Raw genomic sequence first — 24,204 nt, 5'->3', positions numbered from 1 at the left:
AATGTCGCCAGCATTACTGAGGGGTATTTTTCCACCGTTGAAAATTTTGACTGGCCGGGGAATCGAACCCACGACCAGGGTGCGCATACCATTGCACCACGGTGGGACCCACCCTTTCTTTTACAGATTCTAAATAGGAGTTGTTGGAGTTGTTCTCTAAACCAATTTTTGATTTCGTTCAGTTGTTAAAAATCGTTGATGATTTTGTTTGTGTGTTTGTGCTGTTCAGAAGTTGCTTTCGTTAAATATTTCTCGCGTTAAGAAAGATTTTTGTAGACATGTGTGTGACGAATGTTTGTATTCAGAACACAAGTGTTGCTGTCAGATTATTTTTAATAAAATCTTATACAGATAGTGCTATTCATGGGTATATTTAACACAAACTCAGCTAATGATATATTTAGGGAAGGAAAATATTAAAATTAAAATATAGTAAAATGGATTTAAACATAGGATATTAATGTATTTTACAGATGTAATTACTCATAACAAGAATAGTTAGCGCAAGTATAATCATCGGGGAAATTCAAAACTCGAACAGTCCTTAAACTGCCCATAAGCGAATATTTTTAACTTCCCAGCAAATTTTGAAGGAAGGGGTTCCATGCGATGACGTGATTTCATGGCATCTTTTGCATTGGTTCAAATGAAGTCATTTGAACCCATTCCATCGATCCAATAGAGATGAATTTTGTGTTTTTATTTATACACATTTTTCTAAATATATAAGATTAATTATTTACAATAGGCTTGGTGTTGTCGGAGACTCGAAATCACAACCAACGTTGTTAAAACTCTCGTCGTAATGACATGTGAAAGCATTGGTGTAAATGACATGCTTTGAATCCAAAAATGAATAGCATCTTTTGGGGTCCACGCTCATATAAAATTAATCGATGAAGACGCTAAAAAGATGGCATGCCAGATCACTTGCACCCATGATTGAATGACATCTTTGGCATCGAACATTTTGCTGGGATAGATTATGTACGTTTGGAAGAAATACTAGGATATATAAAGTAGGCCAAATCGCATACTCAATTCGTAAGCTTTGGTGCTCATCAGTAATTTTAGTCGGTGCCGCCAGGTGTGTTTTTATATCCTACACAACACTGTGCGAAGAGGTATTATGTTTTTGTGCATTTGTATGTAACATGGAAAAGGAAACGAGATGGACCCATAGTTTCTTTAGGGGATATACATAGAATCACTTTCTGGGCCCTGCAAACAAATTATATGTCTGGGTGCAAACAAATTATATGTTTAGGTTCAAACAAATTATATGTTTGGATTCAAAAAAAATACAAAACCCAAAAGCCACAATAAAAAACAAACACATGCACCAGTGGTCGCTTTCTGTGAGCAAGGGAGCGTGAATTTCAATGTGAAACACATTGAAATGTATGCTAGCTTGCTCTCAGTAAGCGCTCACTGGCTATGTCAAACATATACACACATTTATAAACGGTGGTGGTTTATTAAAAGGCATAGAAAAAAAGCAAAAGCAACAACAGAAACATAGGTACATACAAAATACCAAAAAAATACATAACGGACTTTAATAAAAGAAAAACTGAATGAAAAAATATATAATTGCTTAAGTCTGGAGTATTCCTACATTGGCTTAACTTCATCGTTACCTTTGGGAGTAATGTTTACAAAACGCACTGACAGCCTGCAAAATTTACTGATCGCTACCAATATCATGATTTTATCCCGGCGAAGGGAACTCGATGCTTAAAGAGTTCAGGTTTTCACTAGAAAAATCATCATTTCAAAAACTGAAAAGCTAATTGATAATTCCCTTGGTATGATATTGGTAGCGATCAGTAAATTTTGCAGGCTGTCAGTGCGTTTTGTAAACATCACTCTCAAAGGTAATGATGAAGTTAAGCCAATGGGGGAATACCTCAGACTTAAGCAATCATATGATTGAATCTTCAACTAAAACAAAACAAACGAAATAATTTATAAAAATTCGCACATTTAAAAAGAAAAAAATTATATAGAAACATCGTGGAACACTTCTCCTTAGTTGTAAAATAAAACATCAGCGGGAAATCGGCATCAAATCATTATATAATGTAATAACTATTTCCGTATTTCAAATATACATATGGATATGAAAAATGTATTGATGTAATTACCAAAATTAAATGCGATATCTTCCATGTTCAATAAAAAAAATCCATTCACCTTTTTGATTCAATTATAAAATGTATTGGGCATTTAATTTATTAAAGGTACAATTTCTTTATGAAAACGCAAAACATTAACTTATTCACTCACTTTACCGTCTTTGCTCAACGATTGTATTTAGAAAACTGAAGAAAAAAGAACAACATAATTAATACAATTTTTTTCTTTTCCTCTTCGCTTGCTACGTTGGTTAACAACAACAAAGCACGAAACACACGTGTTTTACCGCATACACACCACCAAAGCTTCTGCGTCTCCTATTACACCATACACACAGCTCTTTATTACAAACAAACAGCATTCCGCAGCCGCGAGAGCCCTATTGTTACTCTCTTTGACAAAAATCCTCCGATACAAAAATTAAAACCCGAGCACTCAATTTTTCGTTCGTACTTCATCAACGTCGGCACATCAACAATTTCACATTTACAATTTGTCCATAATGTGCGAGCGCAATATGTACAATTCTTTTCTCTCCGCTTATTTACACTGAATTTTGCCAAAGCAGCACAAGAGAAAATAGAAAAAAAAATCCTTCAGGGAGAGAGAGAGATGGCGGAAGAAGTTCGTCAGACTAGTCGGACAGAGTTCGGACCGAAGTCGGTCAGACGCGTCGGAAAAAAATTTCCACTGCAAGATTCTTGGAAGGCGATGACACCGTGATTATTAAGACGTTGTAGGACGTGCGAAAATCTATCAGTGGTCAGAGGTTTTTATGCAGATCATATAATTATGTCTAATTAGTTTAATCTATTTACCATTTATTCACGCTAGCCGTAACTAAATCCAATATAAACTATGTGTAATTAAGAACTTCTGTGTAACGTTAATCACTTCAAATAAGGAAAATATTAGTTTCATTACACTTCACCCTAATGATTACAATGGTATATCTGATTGTTTATGGGGTATGTTACATAGAAACTACATATTTTTCAGATGTAATTCGAAACATCATGGTTTGTAATTTGAAAGATTTCATTAATAATTCTAGAAGCCAATTGGTAATTCGAAATATTATAATTGTAATTCGAGAATGTCATTTGAATTTCAAATTATTCCATTTGTAAATCAAATTTTTACAATTGTAATTCCAATGACTCTATTTGTAATTCGAATGAAGTGGATGAAAGATACCCAGCACTTTATCATGGCAAAACCCAGGACTTATCTTGGTCTCTCCTTCATTTCAATGGGACACTGACATCCCCGTGGTGTCACCTGGGGAGCTGCCTTTATTTCGTTCACCTATAATAACTTTAACAAGGAGACAGCCTTTCGTGTGACCTCTTCAACATCCTGCTAGAAAAGGTTATACGAGAGGCAAACGTCAAAAGAAGTGGCACAATCTACACCAATAGTCACATGTTACTTGCTTATGCTGATAATATAGACATCATGGGCCGATCAGTAAAAGAAGTAACTGATACCTTTATAAAGGTCGAAGGAGAATCTGCGAAAGTGGGTCTGGCGGTAAACGGCGAAAAGACCAAATTGATGGTGTCGACGCGCAAAGCGTCCATAGAGCTCGGACCAACTGTGGAAGTTGGTACCTACAATTTTGAGGTAGTTAAAGACTTCGTCTACCTCGGCACTGCCATAAACACAACAAACAACATCAGTTGTGAAATAAGAAGAAGAATTGTTCTGGCCAACAGATGCTACTATGGTCTAAGTAAGCAATTTAAAAACAAAGCCACATCTCGTCAAACAAAAATAACACTATACAAAACGCTGATACTACCCGTGCTAATGTATGGCTCCGAAGCATGGGTACTTGCGCAAGCAGATAAGGCAGTGCTTGGTGTGTTTGAGAGAAAAATTCTTCGAAAGATCTACGGTCCAATCTGCGTTGACGGTGAATATCGACGTCGCATGAACCACGAGCTGTATCTGCTATACAACGACTTCAATATAGTTAAACGTATCGAGATGCAACGATTGCGTTGGCTAGGCCATATCATGAGAATGAGCGATGATGAACCCGCTAAAAAGGCGTATGAATACATGCCCCATGGCGGTGCACGCAGAATCGGCAGGCCTAAGCTTCGATGGAGCAAACAAGTGAATGAAGAAATGGAAAGGCGCGGTATTCCAAAAAGTCAAGCGAAAAACAGAGAGGAATGGAGATCTTTTCTTAATTCGGTCTATGGAACAAATGTTCTGTAATGGGCCAACTAAGTAAGTAAGTAAGTAAGTAACTCTGTTATCTGATCTTGTACACCAACATAATTGGCATCAATTGAAAGGTCAAGCGTTCCACTTTCAAGTATATCTCACTTGTCCGAAATGTCACTTCCAGGAATTAAGATATAAGCTGTATATTAAAAATTTTCACAATTTTCACACAAAAGTTTTGGTCCATTTAACCCTCTAAATATTATCCGATCGCAATCTTAAATTGCAAGCTTCTCCTTTGTGATATACTCTTACCTTATTTAAAATTACGCGTTGATCGGACTATTATTGAGACCTACAGAGCCGCTAGAAAATTGGATAGATATTATGTTTTTGGTCCATTTCACCCGCTAAATATTTCACGATCATCACCAATAAGAATAGGGATCTATTCTGATCTGAACCCGACCTCCATACAAAATTTCGTGACGGTCGGTCCATAATTGCGGCCTGGAGCGTGTTTACAATTTATAATGGACAGACGGACGGACGGACACACATCTCAAAATCGCTTTATCTCGTCGAGATATGAAGATTGGTGGTCTCCGACGAATATTTCGCGGTGTTACATGAATTTTTACCAAAACAAACTTATAATACCCTTTCCCACATTGTGGTATAGGGTATAAACAATAAATTTGTTGACCTTTTTGTTGTTGTTTTATTTAGGAATTTATCTTAAGCATCTTAACAACTTATTAATTTTTCGATTTTGCGAATGGTTTAGTCATTATTGTACCAGCATTAATGGGTATTACTGAATGAAGTTTTTTTGTGCCCACAATAGGTTTAGCCATTTAATATCTCAAATTAAAATCCTCTTTTATATTTAAATCATCATCATCTTCTTCTAGAGAAAATATCACTTTAATATTTGGTAGATTATTCGGCTCGGATGTTCATTCATATAATTCCCAAAGTGTTGTTATTTGATTATCAATTTAGTTAGATTGTTGTCCGGCTGGTACAACAATTGCTACTTCATTTTTAACAACAAAAAATGAAGCAGTTTTTAAGATGTTTAAGATAAATTCCTAACTTAAAGATGTAAAAGAGAGCTATAATCGGACAAGGCCGACCATGTGATACCTTACACAACTTCTTCTGGGCACTAGAATTTATTTTATATATTGTGACTCGTTATGTGTTATTTTCTTTATTTTCAAATGGACAAACGGACGGGACATACTCATTTCTCCAAAAAAAAAATAAATAAATAAATAAGTAAATTTGTATTAAGAAAGAATATTTTTTTTCGTTCTTAATACAAATTATTTTTTTTTGGCAAAGCAATTACAAAAAGCTTTCGGTGATTTTTAACGAATTGATTAGCATCAATTAAAAATCATCAATTTAAAAAACTGGGTATTTTCCTATCATGATTTGAAATGGAGCTGGATTGGCCACACTTTAAGAAAAAATGTCTGTGTAAAATGGCGATGCTTTGTGGAAGCCCCTATGCTCCCAAGAGGAATAACAGAAAAAAAAACAAAACAGTAAAGGAGTCCACTTATACATATGTTAGGCAGTAGCTCCGTTATCTAATTGAGATTATTTACATTGAGATTACATTGAGATTATTTGCATCAAGAGAGAGGTCAAGAGTTGGTTTTCAAGAATATGTCCCCCTGAGTTAAAAATACAAACCAAAAATTAAATTTGGATATTTTTCATACACAAATTATGGCAAGTTTCGCCTGCTAAACACATTCCGACAATTATCGAAAATTATTGTCATGTTCCTTGACCAAAATCCTTACCACGCGCAAAAATTTATCAGCATTGAAGTATAACTGCGACTTCTAGCTTGATTATGATTACACTGCACAATTGAAACTGTGGGATCCCTGTATAAAATAGGCTGTAACTCTGTTATTTGACCACGTACATCAACATAATTTGTATCAATGGGAAGGTCGGGAGTTCCTCTTTCAAATATAAGTTACGTAGGTGGAACCTGTCGTCTAGCAATAAAGATATGGTCATTACACTAAAAACTTTAACAATTTGTACACAAAAGTTTTGGTCAATTTAACCCGCTAAATATTATCAGATAATTATGTTAAATTGCAAAATGATGTCGTAAACCCAAACCTTACTTAAAATTTCTTAGAACCAAATGTGCAAAAATTGGACCATGTCAGTTCAGATATAGCTCCTCTATATATATTTTCCAGATTTCACGTTTTTGTCTCATAAAAGCCATAATATCAGATCTTAACAGAATTTGGTGTTTTACTTCGATATAAGTTAATGCAAGCATTCTAAATTTGGTTCAAAAATAAGATGTGAAGCAACCCATTATGTATATATTTCTTATTCATTTATTTTATCACTATTTTATTTGCATTTCACGTTAGTTATAAGTTTGTAAATATTCCATACTGGGTGACGTAGGGGATGGAAGATACCAAGCAACGGTCCTGACCGGTTTTAACATGGCAAAGCCCAGGATTTATCTTGGTCCCTCTTTCATCCCAAGTGGACACTGACCTCCCCGTGGTGTCACCTGGGGAACTGCCTTTAACACTCGTTAAAGGTAGTGAGCTAACATCTGGTATCCACCTTCACCCCAGTGAATGAAAGACTTGCTGCAATTCGAATAAAAGCTAAATTCTTCAACATCAGCTTTATTTGCGCTCATGCTCCCACTGAAGAAAAGGACGAGCAGACCAAAGATATATTTTACGAGCGCTTAGAAGAAACATATGACCGTTGCCCTGCCCATGACATTAAAATCATTCTAGGCGATCATCTCGATATTCATAAGGGCACCTGGCTGTCTCCAGATCAGAAAACAAGAAACCAAATTGATCATTTTGTGATAGATGGAAGACATTCATCGAGCGTGTTGGATGTACGATCGTTCCGAGGCGCAAACATTGATTCGGGCCACTACCTTGTTGCAGCAAAGGTACGCACCCGCTTAAACGTAGCAAACAAAGTACGAACAGACATAACACGAAAGTTAGACATCGGTAAGCTGCAATCACAACAGATAGCCACAGCATATTCCACTCAACTAGCCCAATTGCTTAATCAAAGCACTCCTCATCCCGATAACATATCAGCGCAATGGCAAAGCATTGCCCACTCCATGCAAACAGCCGCAAAATCCATACTTGGATACCAGAGGCCTCCACCAAGGAATCCATGGTATGATGAGGAGTGTCGTGCTGCCACCGAAGAGAAAAATGCGGCATATAGGGCTACTATGCGTAGCAACGCGTAGCGCACGAGAGAGATACAGGGAGAAAAGGAGAGAGGAGAAACGTCTTTTCCGCAGGAAAAAGAGAGATGGAAAAGCGGGAGTGTGAAAAAATCGAGATGTACAGGAGCCAGAATGAAGTCCGAAAATTCTACCAAAGAGTCAAGCATCAAACTGGCTTTGGTACAGGCACATCCTCCTGTAGAGACCAGCAAGGTAATTTGGTAACTGATACAGATAGTGTATGTACTCAGGATATGGAAAGAAAATTTTCAAATCTGTTGGTATCCAACAGCAGCGAAGACGACGAAGATACCACAGTCCCAATCCCAGAAGATGGTATTGAATGTATACCGCCCAGCCAAGATGAGCTAAAGACAGCAATAAATCGGCTGAAGAATAATAAGGCAGCAGGGGCCGATGGCTTACCAGCCGAGCTGTTCAAAACCGGAGGCGACACGCTGATAAGGTGTATTCATCAGCTAGTTAGCACCATCTGGCAGGAAGAACGAGTACCCGACGATTGGAACCTGAGTATCCTGTGCCCCGTCCACAAGAAGGGAGATAAGACTGTATGCTCTAACTATAGGGGCATAAGTCTACTCCCTATTGCCTACAAGATCGTGTCAGGGATATTGTGCGAACGACTAAAGCTTATGGTCAAGGAGATAATTGGACCATACCAATGCGGCTTTAGACCTGGCAAGTCCACCATTGACCAGATATTTACCCTGCGGAAAATCCTGGAGAAGACCCAAGAGATGCAGATCGACACCTACCACCTTTTTGTCGATTATAAAGCAGCCATCGACAGCCCGCTGCGTTCAAAGGTATTCCAAGCCATGTCTGAATTTGGTATCCCCGCAAAGCTCATCCGGCTTTGTAAAATGACTTTAACTGACACGAGGTCCTCAGTTAAAATAGGAAAGAACCTCTCCGAAGAGTTTGGTACCAAAAGAGGTTTCAGACAAGGAGACAGCCTTTCGTGTGACCTCTTCAACATCCTGCTCGTATAACGAGAGGCAAACGTCAAAAGAAGTGGCACAATCTACACCAATAGTCACATGTTACTTGCTTATGCTGATGATATAGACATCATGGGCCGATCAGTAAAAGAAGTAACTGATACCTTTATAAAGGTCGAAGGAGAATCTGCTAAAGTGGGTCTGGCGGTAAACGGTGAGAAGACCAAGTTGATGGTGTCGACGCGCAATGCATCCATTGAGCTCGGACCGACTGTGGATGTTGGTTCCTATAATATTGAGGTAGTTAAAGACTTCGTCTAACTCGGCACCTCCGTAAACACAACAAACGACATCAGTTGTGAAATAAAAAGAAGAATTGTATTGGCCAACAGATGCTACTTTGGTTTAAGTAAGCAGTTTAAAAACAAAGCCACATCTCGTCAAACAAAAATAACGCTCTACAAAACACTGATACTACCCGTGCTGATGTATGGCTCCGAAGCCTGGGTACTTGCGCAAGCAGACATGGCAGTGCTTGGTGTGTTTGAGAGAAAAATTCTTCGAAAGATCTACGGTCCAATCTGCGTTGACGGTGAATATCGACGTCGCATGAACCACGAGCTGTATCTGCTATACAACGACTTCAATATAGTTAAAGGTATCGAGATGCAGCGATTGCGTTGGCTAGTCCATATCATAAGAATGAGCGATGATGAACCCGCTAAAAAGGCGTATGAATATATGCCACATGGCGGTGCACGCAGAATTGGCAGGCCAAGGAATAGGTGGCGCAAACAAGTGGATGATGAGATGAAAAGGCGCGGTATTCCAGAGTGCGGCCTATAGAACAAATGTTCTGTAATGGGCCAGCTAAGTAAGTAAGTAAATATTCCATACTACATAGATTTATCTTTGATTTGAATTTAACGGCTAAATGCCTTGTAAATATTTATATGCAACCCTGTACATACCTAATTATTACAACTAAGCATTCAATACTTTCTATATGCAACTGTAAACAACTATTAATTTACATTACGCCCTACTATTTCTTCTCACGAGGAGTACTTAAACAGAACAAAATTCAATAAAATCGCTTTGCAATCGACTTTTGACCCACCAACAAGTAGTATCGTCCATTTATGTAAAACACATCCTAGGCAGCTACACTGGTTTCCATTTGATCGAACAAGCAAAGTAAAAGTTAATAAAGTTCACTTACAAACGCAAGTCTTCGGTGTTTCATTGGTAAAAGGTATCCACCTTCCACGAAGGCCTGCTACAGATGTAGTTATTTTTCCACTGGGAACCCTATATGTCAAGACATAACAAATTTAGTAAAAATGTACTTAAAAACATGAAAATGCCAAAAATCGGGAGGTACCCTTACATGTGGGTATTATCAAAATATTTAACCGTATCCATAATTTTTTGTGAAAAATTTTTTATTACTGGGAACCCTAAATGTCGAAAAATATAGCTTAAACCCTTAAAATTCCTAGAATCGGACAGTACCGTTATGTGGAGGCTATACGATATAGCCCATTTTCGAACTTGGTCTATGTTAACACCAAAGATACATAATGACAAAATTTCAGCGCTCTACCTCTATTCATTCGGAAGATAGCTTGATTAGAATAGACGGACAGACGAACGGACGGACATACGGATTGACGGACATTGCTAAATCGACTTAGAATTAATACCTTTCACCACATATATATAATATCACAGATACACACCGATACCGAAAGTTATACTCCAGAGAACACATGGACGGCAAAGCAGAATACTCCAAAAAGACATCACATATTAACTCAAAAATACATTTAACACACGTAACATTTTTATTATTTGTTAATGCCATCTTATTTTACATACCCATAGAAGAGTTTTCCATTTATTAAACATATAAAAATTTTGAAATGTTCTGTTTGACGCCTAAAATGCTTTCAATATTTATTTATGATGACTGTCAGAAAATGATGCATAAGAAAATATGTCACCATTGCCAGATCGGTATATCGTTGTGTAATGCTACCAGATTGATTTATTTGTTTTTATTTTGAGCGATTCGGAGTGTTGGCAATAGAAATCCGTTATAACCTTTTTCAAATTGTACACTTCAAAAATTGATTTTTTGCCTCGAAAACCTGCCCTTGGCCCCCCCCCATCGTGCAATGTTCCGTTTTCACAGAATGATGCCCGAGAGTGTCCTCTTTCAGCCCATATATACTTTTGTGCCAGCTAGTTCCGTCCGTTTAACACTTTTTTAAATTGTTTGAAATTACATGGCTAAAGATGTGCTTTTTTCCATACCGTTTCCCAAATAAATTATAGCATTTTTACAAAAATGGAAATTTTTTAAATATATAAGATTTTATAAGAGTTATATGAGTTTTATGAAAACCCAAGTAGTATTTTTTTAATTTTGGGAAAAAATTTAAATTAAAAAAAAAATTTTGAAACATTTTTTTTCCAAAAAAAATTAATTTTTTGTATTTTTATAGTTTGTTTATTGATGTTTGACCTTTTTTAAATAGTTAGAACATGTGACCTTGAATTCCTCTGCAACTACTACACCGAAATCGAGTGTTTTTAATCCATCGGAAAGATGATTTTGTTATCTGTCGAACAAAAAAAGAATTATGTCTCTATCCATTCAAAAGTTACAGAGATTTGGCCAGGAAAAACCGATTCTGAAAATCGTGCGACGAATATTCCGCTGTGTTACATAAATTTTCGGAAAAACAAACTTATAATACCCTTTCGACATTGTGGTGTAGGGTATAACAACAAAACAAATGTTTAAAAATGTATTTTTTATTTTTTTGCTAAAATAACTGGTATAAAGAAAATATAAAAATAGAAATAATATTAACTATTCGAATCCCACCACCAAATAGGACTTACATTTTTTAATCGTGCAATCATTGATAAAAATTGGTTTTAAATATTAAATCGCGAAAATGGCATCCAAGTCCACTGGGTAATTTTTTTATAATTTTTATTTTAGCTATCTAATGATAACCGATAAAAAAACAACAAATAAAAAACAAGTAAAAAAGGCGTTAAGTTCAGCTGAACTTTCCATACCCTCTACCATAAAATATTCTGAACTTAAATGGAATAATTAGTTTTCATTCCTGTCCCCAACTTTAAGTGGGTACGTTAAAATGTCAGATAATATACATAAAATGCTTCATTCGGAAGGCACTTTTATATGGTGCCTATATCTAACTATGTATGTTGACAATTTTTGGTAGGCTAGAAATTGGAAGGTACCGTTATATAAAACATGGACCTATGTTGACAGTTTTTGTTGGGAGCCTTTAATATCAACTAACTCCTAATTCGGTTAAAAATTGATGCTAAAATCCTCAAAATACCGAAAATCGGTATATAACGTGGGAACTTCAAATGTCATTAACAGCTAGTTCGGAGGTGCCCCTATATGTGGGCTATACGAAAATATGACATTAAATGAACAATTTCTGTAGCAGAATTTTTGTTGGCTATTAAATTTCAATTTACAGATAGTTCGGCCAACAAATAAAGCTAAGGTACTGAAAATCGGGAGGTTTGTTTTGGGGCTATACCAAAACATGGACCTACGTTCGTTTAAACATTTTAAGTAAAATTCTCAAAGTACCGAAAATCGGGAGGTATCGTTATATTGGGGCTATATCCAAACATGGACCTATGTTGAAAATTATTGATGCAGATGTGTGGTGACCACTACAACCTTCAAATGTCAAATTACTGCTAGTTCGGTTTAAAATTTTAGCTAAAATCATCAAATTACTGAACATCGGGAGGTACCGTTATATGGGGTCTTTATCCATACATGGACCTTTCTTGACAATTTTTGGTGGGGAGGTGTGGTGACCACTAAGAACTTCAAATGTCAAATGTTCAAATTACAGCTAATTCGGTTAAAAATTTTAGGTAAAATTCTCAAAATACCGAAAATCGGGAGGTACCTAAGTTCATAATTTTTCGAATATAAGTTTTTTGGTCACTAAGAACCCTAAATGTCAAAATCTTGCTAATTCGGTCTAGAAATGTGACTTAAAACGTCAAAATATCTAAAATCGGGCGGTACCGTTATATGGGGGCTATTCCAAAACATGGACCTATGTCCACTAGTTCTGTTATATAAGTTTATTGACACTTAAGAACCCTAAATGTCAAAATATAGCTAATTCGGTCTGAAAATGTAGCTAAAAACGCCAAAATACCGTAAATCGGTTGTATGGGGGCTATACCAAAACGTGGACCGATATAGCCCATCATCGAACATGACCTGCCTGCAAACAAAAGACGCATTTTACTAAAACTTCGGCGTCCTATGTCCATTTTTGTGGATGCTAGAGTGATTACCCCATACGGACGGACGGACATGAACAGATCGACAGAACAACTTTGTTTTCACTTGATCAAAAGCCAAAATAACAAGTAAAAGAGTATTAATCGGCTTTGCCGACAGAGATATACCCTCAGCCTGTGTATATTGAAACAAAATTTTCCCAAAAAACGTATGTATTTAGGGGGTTTTAAAAATTTTGTGCCTATGAACCAGCAAAAATGTTGATTATGATAAAAGATCAAACGTTTTGCGGAGGAGATACTTAAAGGAATGGATCGACATTGACCATTATGGAAGTGGATCTCCAGTCACTACATATGGTGCTATATGCGTTTTTTACACCCTTCGGGCTGTTGGAATGGACTTGCCGCTGAAAAAAACATTTACCATCGTAATTGAGGCAGCGAATTCAAGTTGCTTCAACAAAACTCCAAGTGATTCGATAGCAGGTCTTAAAGTGAACATATCCGAAATTTTGTGTGGGAGGTCCCGGATGGAGTGGACAAATATATCTGGTAGATATATTAGGATATGTAAAGTATGGACCAATTCAGCCACTCCCTTCAAGAGTTACCGTACGAACAATTTTTCCGAACATTTGTGGGGGAGGTACCTGAAGGAGTGGACCGATATGGCTTATCTTCTAACCTAAACTATGTTTGCACAAAATATTACTAAGGCCAAATTTTGGACCAAATCGACAGATCCGTTCGAGAGTCGTCTTGCGCTCCAACCACCTCACATGGTCATAGTGTTTTTTGCAACTTTCAGGCTATTTTCTCAGGAAGTACTTGCCCCCGATGAAACTGATACCGTCGTATTGGGGGCAGTAAATACAAATTGCTAAAACAAAAATCAAAGCGATTGGAGACCAGGTCCTAAACTAACCTTATTCGAAATTTTGTGTGGGAGGTACCCGAAGGAGTGGACCGATTGAGTACATATTGGAACCTCATCTAAGTCTGGTAGACATTTCACGAGTTGCAAATTATGGACCAAATCGGTTGCTTCCTTCAAGAGTATTCGTACGTACAAATTTTCCGAACATTTTCGAACTTTTGTGGGGGAGGTACCGGAAGGAGTGGACCGATATAAACCATCTTCGAACTTAAACTAAGTTTGAACAAAATATTACAAGCGCCAAATTTTGGAACCAAAGGGCAGATCCCTTCGAGAGTTATCTTGCGCTCCAACCACCTCATACGGTGTCATAGGGGGTTTGTGCAACTTTCACGTTATTTTCTCAGGAAGTATGGACTTGCCCCTGACGAAACTTGTACCGTCGTATGGGGGGCAGTGAATACAAGTTGCTAAAACAAAAATCAAAGCGATTCGAGAGCAGGTCCTAAACTGAACTTATCCGAAATTTTGTGTGGGAGGTACGGTAAGGTGTGGACCGATTGAGTCCATATTGGAACCTTATCTAAGTCTGGTAGACATTTCACGATTTCCTAAGTATGGAACGAATCAGTTACTCCCTTCAAGAGTTATCGTGCGTACAAATTTTCCGAACATTTTCGAACTTTTGTGTGGGAGGTACCGGAAGGGGTGGACTGATATAACCCATCTTCGAACTTAGACTAAGTTTGGACAAAATATTACGAAAGCCAAATTTTGGACCTAATCGGTTGATCCGTTCGAGAGTTATCGTGCGCTCCAGCCAGACAGACGGACGGACATTGCTCAATCGACTCCAAATTGTCTGAAACACATTTCGTCCAAACATACTTGGGGTCTTAAACTATTATTTCGATGAGGCACATTTTGCCCGTATGAAAGTGTATATACCCTCGTTAGCATAAATGCTGAGGGATAAAACCCACCAAAAATAAAATACCTGTAACTTGACATCTGAGGCTTCCAGGTATCTCAACAAAAAAATGTTAAGGTTATGACCACATTTTGGGATAGCTCTATATAACGGTACTTACCAATTTTCGGTATTTTTAGTATTTTTCCTACATATTTGACCGAACTACCTGTAATTTAATTTAATTTCGGCCCAGCCGAACTTAATGCTTTTTAATTGTTTTTTTTTTTGCTTTCATAAGCTGAGGTTATACAACTGTCGGTAAAGCCGATTGAAACTTTTTAACACGGTTTGCGGTAAAACACAAAATGTAATTTATTTACATTGCTTACAATTTAATTTCTAGTAAAATAGTACATTCTCAACTTGTACTAAATATTAAAATAGTGCAAGGTGTGTTTTGATTCGACTTAACCAGCTGTATTCTGGATGCATTGTTATTACTATTTGCTATGTTTTATTTTATAAAAAACCACAAACGATGTTGGGCTAGACCATTTGAAATCTTCCCATTGTCTGGCTGCGTTGTTGTGACTGTAATAAATAATGAAGACGACGATTGTAATCAATATCGGTGTTCTAATACTAAAATTACAAAGTGCTTTTGCCGTAACAAGTGTAAGCAGGAAATAAAATTTTAAGAATTTTCTCATAAAAAAATTAAAAAAAATATATTTCTCTTATTTAGGCTGATCGAATAAGAAGTGCGGGATATGCTAGTGAAACACATGATATACGCACCAAGGATGGTTACATTGTTACAATATTTCGTATTAGAAATACCACCTTAGATGATTCTGCAATCTCCAGGCGACCAGTGGTCCTAATGTGGCATGGTCTCTTAAGCTCCTCCGATTGTTGGGTACTTAAAGGCATACCAGATACCTTGGCATATGATTTGGTCGACAGTGGTTATGATGTGTGGTTGGGTAATGCTCGTGGCAACAACTATGGCCGGCGCCATGTTAAACTTTCTCCGACTGCTCGTGAATTTTGGCGTTTTTCTTGGCATGAAATTGGTACCATTGATTTACCCACAACAATTGATTACATACTGCAAGAGACACAACAGACATCCCTTCACTATGTGGGTCATTCTCAAGGAACAACAATTATGTTTGTTTTACTTTCAATGCAACCGGAATATAACTCCAAACTAAGAACGCTGCATATGTTGGCACCGGTGGCCTTTGCCAAGAATATGCGTTCATTACTATTTGAAATAATGGCTGTGATTTTTGGTTCTTATTCAGCATTGGATCCATTGTTGGGTGATTCGGCACTTTTACAACAACCAATTTTACAGCAAATATTCTACATAGATAAGTGTCGACAACAATTAGCCAGCCCTGAATTGTGTATGAGGGTGGGTTTTCTTATATATGGTGGATATTCGGCGTATTTAAAAAAGGTTTGTAATATTTCTCCATTAAAACTTTCCCATAGTAATGAATCGATGTTTTTTCAGTCGCTGCTCAAAGAAGCCTTTGACACCCATCCTTCATCGGCATCAACTCATCAGGCCATACACTATATTCAACTTAAAGTTTCGGGATATTTTCGTCAATATGATTACGGCGTTGAAGGCAACATGGAGCGTTACAATAGCTCAACACCTCCGGATTATAATTTGGCCAATATCAATACACGCTTTCCATTACATTTGTATTACAGCGATTATGACGAGTTATCCACGAGAAAAGATGTAGAGAAACTTAGTTCGATTTTGGGAAACAAAAACGTCGATCATTTTATACCATTGAAAAATTTCGCACATATTGATTTTCTATGGGCCTCCAACATTAAAGAAGTTATCAATAATCGTGTTGTGAAAATTATCAATGATGCTGAGGTAATACTTCGAAAGGATGGCAGGGATGTGTGATCGAGTTTTGAGAGTGGCGCCCAAACAAAAATGTGAAAAAGTAAATGTGATATAAAGTTGTGTTAGAAAAAGTAACAAAAAAATAGTAACAAAAATAAGTAAAAATTAATTAATTGTGGAACAAATACAATAACAGGTGCACCTAAATTACTACTCATTTTAAAAACAAGTAAGAAGGGCGGAGGCCTTAAGTTCGGCCGGGCCGAACTTGTTATACCCTCCACCACGAGTTGTATTGAAATAAAATAGAATGAATTGTTTCCTTTCGTGTATGACTTAATACCAAATTTCAGCAATTTCGGTAAAACAATGTGAGGCACGTCGATCTATACCGACAAATTTCTGACGGAAAGTTTTTAGACTCAAAGAAGACTTAATACCAAATATTTCGGTAAGAGAATGTGGCTAAAACTTACAAAATACAACAAATCAAGAAGTACGCTTCTATGGGGATATAGGAAGACCTGGACCTATACTGATAATACTGTTCTGGAATATTTTATAACGAATTTCAGTCATTTCGGTGGGATATTGATCGAAACGTGGACCTATACCGAGGGATTTTAGACTGGAATGGGGGCAATATGAAGGCGTGGACCTGTACAGACATATACCTGGTGAGCAGGTTTATATCTCCATTTCGGTGGAATACTGAGGCCACAACGTTCAAAATACCGAAAATTGGGAGGTACCGTTCTATGGGGCTATATGAAGGCGTGGACCGATACCGACAAATTTAAAGGGGAGGATTGAGTACCCCCAACGAAGTTTCAATACCAATTTCAGCTATTTTGGGGTAATATTTAGGCCACAACCTTCAAAATACCGAAAATCGGGAAGTACAGTTCTATGGGGGCTACATGAAGGCGTGGATCTATACCAAAAAATTTAGAGGCGGAAGTTTTATACTCCCAAAAAAGGTTATATACCAAATTTCAGCCATTTCAGTGGAAAATTGAGGCCACAACCTTCAAAACACCGAAAATCGGGAGATACCGTTCTATGGGGGTTGCATGTAGGCGTGGACCGATACCGATAAAATTCAGGGAAAAAATTTTATACCCCCACCAAGGCTAAGTACCAAATTTCAGCTATTTCGGTGTGATAATGAAGCTAAAACCATCCAAATACCGAAAATCGGGAAGTACCATTCTATGGGGGCTATATGAAGGCGTGGACCGATACCGACAAAATTCTGGGGTAAAGTTATATACACCCAACGATAACTAAATACTAAATTTCAGCCATTTTGGTGGGATAATAAAGCTAAAACCAAAATACCGAATATCGGGAGGTACTGTTCTATGGGGGCTATATGAAGGCGTGGACCGACACCGACAAAATTCTATGGGAAAGTTTTATACCCTTAACGAAGACTATATACCAAATTTCAGCCATTTCAGTGGAAAATTGAGGCCACAACCTTCAAAACACCGAAAATCGGGAGGTACCGTTCTATGGGGGTTGCATGTAGGCGTGGACCGATACCGATAAAATTCAGGGAGAAAATTTTATACCCCCCACGAAGGCTAAGTACCAAATTTCAGCTATTTCGGTGTGATAATGAAGCTAAAACCATCAAAATACCGAAAATCGGGAAGTACCGTTCTATGGGGGCTATATGAAGGCGTGGACCGATACCGACAAAATTCTGGGGTAAAGTTATATACACCAAACGATAACTAAATACTAAATTTCAGCCATTTTGGTGGGATAATAAAGCTAAAACCAAAATACCCAATATCGGGAGGTACTGTTCTATGGGGGCTATATGAAGGCGTTGACCGACACCGACAAAATTCTATGGGAAAGTTTTATACCCTCAACGAAGACTATGTACCAAATTTCAGCCATTTCGATATGATAATGAAGCTAAAACCTCCAAAATACCGAATATCGGGAGGTACCGTTCTATGGGGGCTATATGAATGCGTGGACTTATACCAACAAATTTCAGGTGGAAAGTTTTAAACACCAAACGATAACTAAATACCAAATTTCAGCCATTTTGGTAGGATAATGAAGCTAAAACCTTAAAAATACCGAAAATCGGGAGGTACGTTTCTATGGGGGCTATATCAGAACGTGGACCGATATATCCCATTTTCAGTACCAACCATCCTGCAAGTAATAAAAACTTCTGTACCAAATATTGACTCTCTATCTTTAAAATGGCGAGCTGTATCTTGATTTCAACAGACAGAAATTGCGAAATTTTTTTGTGGGAGGCACCCGAAGGAATGAAGAAATATAGTCCATATTCGAACCTAATCTATATTTGGAAGATTTATTAGAATGTCAATAGTATGGACCAAATAGGTCACTCCCTTCAAGAGTTATAGTGCGCACAATTTTTCCGAACATTTTTGTACTTTTTTGGGTACCTGAAGTAGGGACCAATATGGCTTATCTTCGAACTTAAACTAATCGGCAGATCCGTTCGAGAGTTATCTTGCGCTCCGACCACTACACACGGTGTCATAGGTTTTTTTTTGCACCTTTCAGTCTATTTTGTCAGGAAGTATGGTCTTGCCCCTGATGAAACTTGTATCGTCATATAGGGGGCAGTGAATGCACGTGGCTACAAAAACATCAAAGCGATTCGAGAACAGGTACTAAACTGAACTTTTCCAAAATTTTGTACGGGAGATATCCGACGGAGTGGACCTATTGAGTTCATATTGGAACTTCATCTAAGTCTGGTAGAAATTTCACGATGTGCAAAGTATGGGCCAAACCGGTTATTCCCTTCAAGAGTTATCATGTGCACAAATTTTCCGAACATTTTCGAACTTTTGTGGGGAAGGTCCAGAAGGAGTGGACCGATATAACCCATCTTCGAACTTAAACTAAGATTGGACAAAATATTGCGAAAGCCAAATTTTGGACCGAATCGGTTAATCCGTCCGAGAGTTATCGTGCGTACCAGCCAGCCGGACAGACAGATGGATGGGCATGGCTAAATCGGCTCCAAATTGTATGAAACGCATTTCGTCCAAACATACTTGGGGCCTAAAACCGTTATTTCGATTAGGCACATTTTTGGTCATATCAAAGTGTATATACCCTAGTTTGCATAAATGCTGAGGGTATAAAAAAGGTTGAAGTTTTGGTGAGGAGATACATGAAGGAAAGAAACTGAGTCTAATTTTGGGAGTTGTTGTTGTAACAGTGTTTTTATTTTATATTGGTAAGTTCATTATTCTGCGTAATCTGGCGCTGGGTCTATATCCAGTCCTTGGAATGTGGCTACTTTGATGGGATGTAACCACTGATCTGCTGGAGTTAGTTGAGTAGGTTTGGCAGGGGAGTTGAAAAGGTGCAGTTTGTAGTGCGGTGTCATCGATCCTTACCCTATAGGAATGTAGACGGCTGTACCATCCCGAGGGTTACGGCAGTGAAAGCATACCATGGTGCTGCTGTACCGAAAGAATCTTTGTCTCCTCATGTAGATGGTCCACTAGAGCAGTGAGGAGGAGTTCTTATAGCGGCATTCTGACTGTTTCGGAGATATTACCCCCACCTTGGGGAACTCCCTGTTCCCCTCAACAGGGCTTGGACTTATAGTTCCTGAATTCCACGTGCACCTGTCGTCCACACGTATAATTAATTAGTTGTCTGTTCGATATCCACAAACGATGTGGAGTGCTTTTGATAGGACAAGCGCCTTAAGGGCCTTTACTACGGGCGACAAAACGAACTCGGCCTGTACGATTCACCTTTGGCTTCAGTGGCGGGAACAACCTGCCAATTTTTCGTGGCTAGCGACAGGTTGAGAATTTTATTGAGATTTAGCTGTTTCATATCCACCTGTTTCAGCATTACCATAGAGATTACATTAGCGTCCAACGCTTTGGTTGGTGTAGCGTTCCTGATGACATTCGGAACATCATCCATTGTAAATTATGGTGGTTTGGATCCAAAAATGAATAGCTTCTTTTGGGGTCCACGCTCAAATAAAATTCATCGATGAAGATGCTAAAAAGATGGCATGCCAGATTACTTTCACCCATGATTGAATGGCATCTTTTGCAACATTTTGCTGGGGTCTTATGAGCGTAAACGGCGGAAAACATCGGCACCGCCGTGCCAAGCGTGAACGCATATGAATCGATTATCCTAACCAAAACCCCAATTTTTTTGTCGTCACCGATTGTTAATTTCTATATATGATTAAATAGTAAAAATATTGAAACTAAGGAAACCAAAAAATTAGGCCAAATATTTGGAACGTGAGGGCGGGGAGTGCTCCTAAAGGCGACCATTTTTCACAATTTTGGAAAATTCGTCATTTTTGCAAATTTCTGAAGAAAGAAATAGCTATTTCTCTGGAACTCTAAGAGATATTGTTTTCGTGGTTTTTGGATGGATTAGGATAAAAAGTTCAAAAATGTTGCAGAGGAATGCACCGACATAGTTCATTATGGAAGTGGATCTTTATTTGGCAGTCATATCATTTCGATAGATATTGCGCCCACTAGTGATTTCAGTGGGTCATCGCATAACATTTGGACCAGTATAGCAGGAAGCATAGACTTGTCCACGGAAACCATAATATCGCTGTAAACAGGACCACAATGAACACAATCGGTATACATTTCCAAAGGATCTTCGAACAGACCTTAAACTGCATTTAGACACAAATGTTGAACTTTTGTGCAGGAGGTAACCTTAGGGTACCTCCATTTTAGAAGTTAAACTAAATTTGGACAAAATATTAGGAGATCCAAAGTTTGCACCAAATTTGTTCAAGAGATATCGTGCATAACATTTAAGTGATATTTTATAAATATACCGGAAGTTGTTGACCGGTATTGCCAATCTTCAAACTGAAAGTATGACAAAATATCAGGAAGGCCAAATTTTTGACCAAATCGGTTAGTTCAAGAGTTATCGTGCTCTCCAGCCACTACATATGGTGCCATAGGGTTTTTTTTTACACTGAAACGCATTTCGTCCAAACATACCTGGGGTCTAAAACCATTATTTCTATGTGGCATATTTTGCCCCGTATGAAAGCGTGTATACCCTCGTTAGCATAAATGATGAGTGTATAAAATGACATACGAGGGCAGTTCGGAAACTTCTTAGCCTATCACAAGAAGCGCGGTATAAACAGAAAAAAGTTAAGTGTTTTGGAAACTTCCATCTCTGTTATCAAGGGCGTAGCCAGGATCCAATCTAAGGGGGGGGGGGGGGGGGGGGGGGGGTTCAACTTCGTTTTTTTTTTTTTGGTGATGTGTACAGTACAATACAAAATTTTAAAACCGTTATTAAGGTACTTACCTAACATTGCCGGAGAAGTATTTTGATCACTATGAATCCTTAATGCTAAATTGCACCCAATTTATAGAGAAAATATAAATAAAAACAAAAATTTTGAATGGGAGGTAACGAAAGAACGGGATTGATATGGACTATATCCGACTTGATACATGGCTGCATGAAATAATACGATATGCAAATTTTGGACCAAATCGATTGCCTCCATCGAGAATTATCGTTCACACCATTTTACAGAACAGAAAATATACACCTAATGACATTGGATGCACATTCTCTTGTGGTTCGAGCATAGTAATTTCTTAACAGATGCATATACAGTCCGTGGCATAATTATTTTGACAAAATCTACATTTGTCTTAAATGGCATATAATTATTGTCAGTATTCATAAAATTTGATATTAACAGCTTAGGGATTTTCTTTAACCTCTCAGCTAAATAAAAATTAATGGACCAAAGAAATTCCAGCTTAATTTCTGATTAGGTAGGCGGATGTTTTAATAGGGAGGCAAAAGCAAAACGGCATAAGTATTTTGACACATTATAATTATGTTATTTTTAAAACTTAATAGTACTTTTTGGTACCAAAAGTAATTGTTTTAGATAACATTTAAGTAAAAATGTACTTGGCAGTCATAGATTTTAAATTAAAATAGGGAATGTCGGTGTTAAAAATTGTAACGAAATATAAAATGACAGTTTCGGTAAAAAAGGTAGCTAATGATCAGATATTACTGCAGTTATCTGTTTATTTTTAAGGAATAAATATCAAAATTCTGAAAACGCTGTAAATATGCACGATGTAGGCAGACATTGTGAAATTGCGGACGTTGCTTACCGGTAAATAGAGCAGAATTAAAAAATCTAATCTAACGTATGCACACAATTTCGAAGTCAAACCAAGTTCTCTATTAAGACTAGAACCTCTAGAGCTCAGAATAGTGGTAAGACACTCTCTCCATTACTAAGCAATGACACTTCCTTACGCTACCGTAAGGAAGTGATCACCTATGCTCTAGAGCAGAGTGAGGCAGAGAACATTTTTGGGTCTCTCTTGTGCACACAATGAGCGTAAATTTGTTGTTGTTCACAACGTGTTAGCATCTACACAGGCTGTGAGCGATAACAAATTTACGCTCACTTAGAGCACATGGGCTCTCTTGTGAGTCACAATGCCCTCCTCCTGCTCTAGAGTAGGCCTGTTCAAAGTGCGCACCCTGGGCTGTCGGTGTGTGTCAATTTGCTCACACACACAATTTAAAAGAGAGCTTTTGTTTTTGTTTTGAATATTTTCAAAATTACCAATCAGTCTCTATTGAACATTCAATGAGGAAGGTTCTGTTTTCCATTTTGTCTATGAATTTATATCCGTACACTGAAAAAAATGAATGAAGATACTGAATACGAATTTTTATTTGCCGAAAATTATTACGGCAAATTAGAGTGTTTGGTTTGTCAGCGCACTTTGGCGCAAACAAATTATAACATCAACAGTCATATTTGGTCAAAATAAAATAATTCTTCTACTTTAAATTTTGAAACCAAAAATAAAAAAACTTATACAATATTTCTCACAGTTCTACAGAGGCAAAATGAAATCATTGAAATTTGTTTATTTCAAAACCAACACAATAACAAAATGTATTTGTATGTGTGTGCGCAGGCCTACTCTAGAGATTAGAAAAAAATTAATTTCAAGTCATATATTGTTATTCCACTCGGTTGAGAAGGGCATAGTTCTAACCAGTAAGGAAAGGATCAAAGTCGGGCGGGGCCGACTATATGATACCCTACACCACTGGTGAATATGTACAATATAAATCGGAGCTATATCCAAATCCGGACCGACTTCAATATAATTTTGCACACTTATTTGTAGACAAAATTCAGCCACACATTCAAAGTTTCATCAAAATTGGACGTACATAGCGTGTTTTGTGCAGCAAATACGTAAAATCGGGCGAAAATATATATGGGAGCTATATCCAAATCTGAACCGATATTCACCAAAAAAATTTATTTAAAAAATTAAAAAAATATGAAACTTAAAAAGTAATCATGGTGAATTATTGCCAATATATGGAAACTTTTCACAAAATATAAAGAAGATGATTTAGATGCTCAAGCACGACTTTACATACATATGTGCTAAAATCCTGAAAACTCCTAAAATCGCTATAGGCTATATAAAACATGGAACAGTGATGACAAATTTCTGAAGGGAAGTTTAGTAGCCCCAAAGAAGACTAATATGTATTAAATTACAACCATTTCTATAGGATAATGCAGCTAAATCCCTGAAAACC

At 37.4% G+C, this 24,204-nt stretch overlaps 2 protein-coding genes across 2 annotated transcripts in view; one reads left to right on the top strand and one right to left on the bottom strand.

Moving 5' to 3' along the window:
• LOC141398731 (uncharacterized) overlaps positions 1-15,000 on the bottom strand; it is a 152,232-nt gene extending 137,232 nt beyond the window's left edge. The window contains exon 1 of the mRNA XM_073976344.1: positions 14,851-15,000. The gene's annotated coding sequence lies outside the window, so the exon portion shown is untranslated. The remainder of the gene's footprint in view (positions 1-14,850) is intronic.
• Positions 14,987-16,761, top strand: LOC141398733 (lipase 3-like). The gene is made up of 3 exons (XM_073976346.1): positions 14,987-15,347; positions 15,418-16,140; positions 16,198-16,761. The coding sequence occupies exons 1-3, from the start codon at positions 15,276-15,278 to the stop codon at positions 16,612-16,614; spliced, it is 1,212 nt and encodes a 403-aa protein (XP_073832447.1). The 5' UTR covers positions 14,987-15,275; the 3' UTR covers positions 16,615-16,761.
• Positions 16,762-24,204: the final 7,443 nt, after the last annotated feature.

This window comes from Musca autumnalis, unplaced genomic scaffold (assembly GCF_047663935.1).
Source record: "Musca autumnalis isolate F117 unplaced genomic scaffold, ASM4766393v1 scaffold_3, whole genome shotgun sequence".
In the NCBI taxonomy this organism is placed as follows: domain Eukaryota; kingdom Metazoa; phylum Arthropoda; class Insecta; order Diptera; family Muscidae; genus Musca; species Musca autumnalis.
The sequence above is the reverse complement of the archived record's forward strand: the minus strand, read 5'-3'. Positions and strand labels throughout refer to the sequence as shown.

Bases quoted from the DNA above. Each gene is read 5' to 3' on its own strand.
- LOC141398733 (XM_073976346.1), top strand. From the start codon at position 15,276: ATGAAGACGACGATTGTAATCAATATCGGTGTTCTAATACTAAAATTA. The intron at 15,348-15,417 runs GTAAGCAGGAAA...TCTCTTATTTAG, and splicing joins GTGCTTTTGCCGTAACAAGT to GCTGATCGAATAAGAAGTGC. The intron at 16,141-16,197 runs GTTTGTAATATT...ATGTTTTTTCAG, and splicing joins ATTCGGCGTATTTAAAAAAG to TCGCTGCTCAAAGAAGCCTT.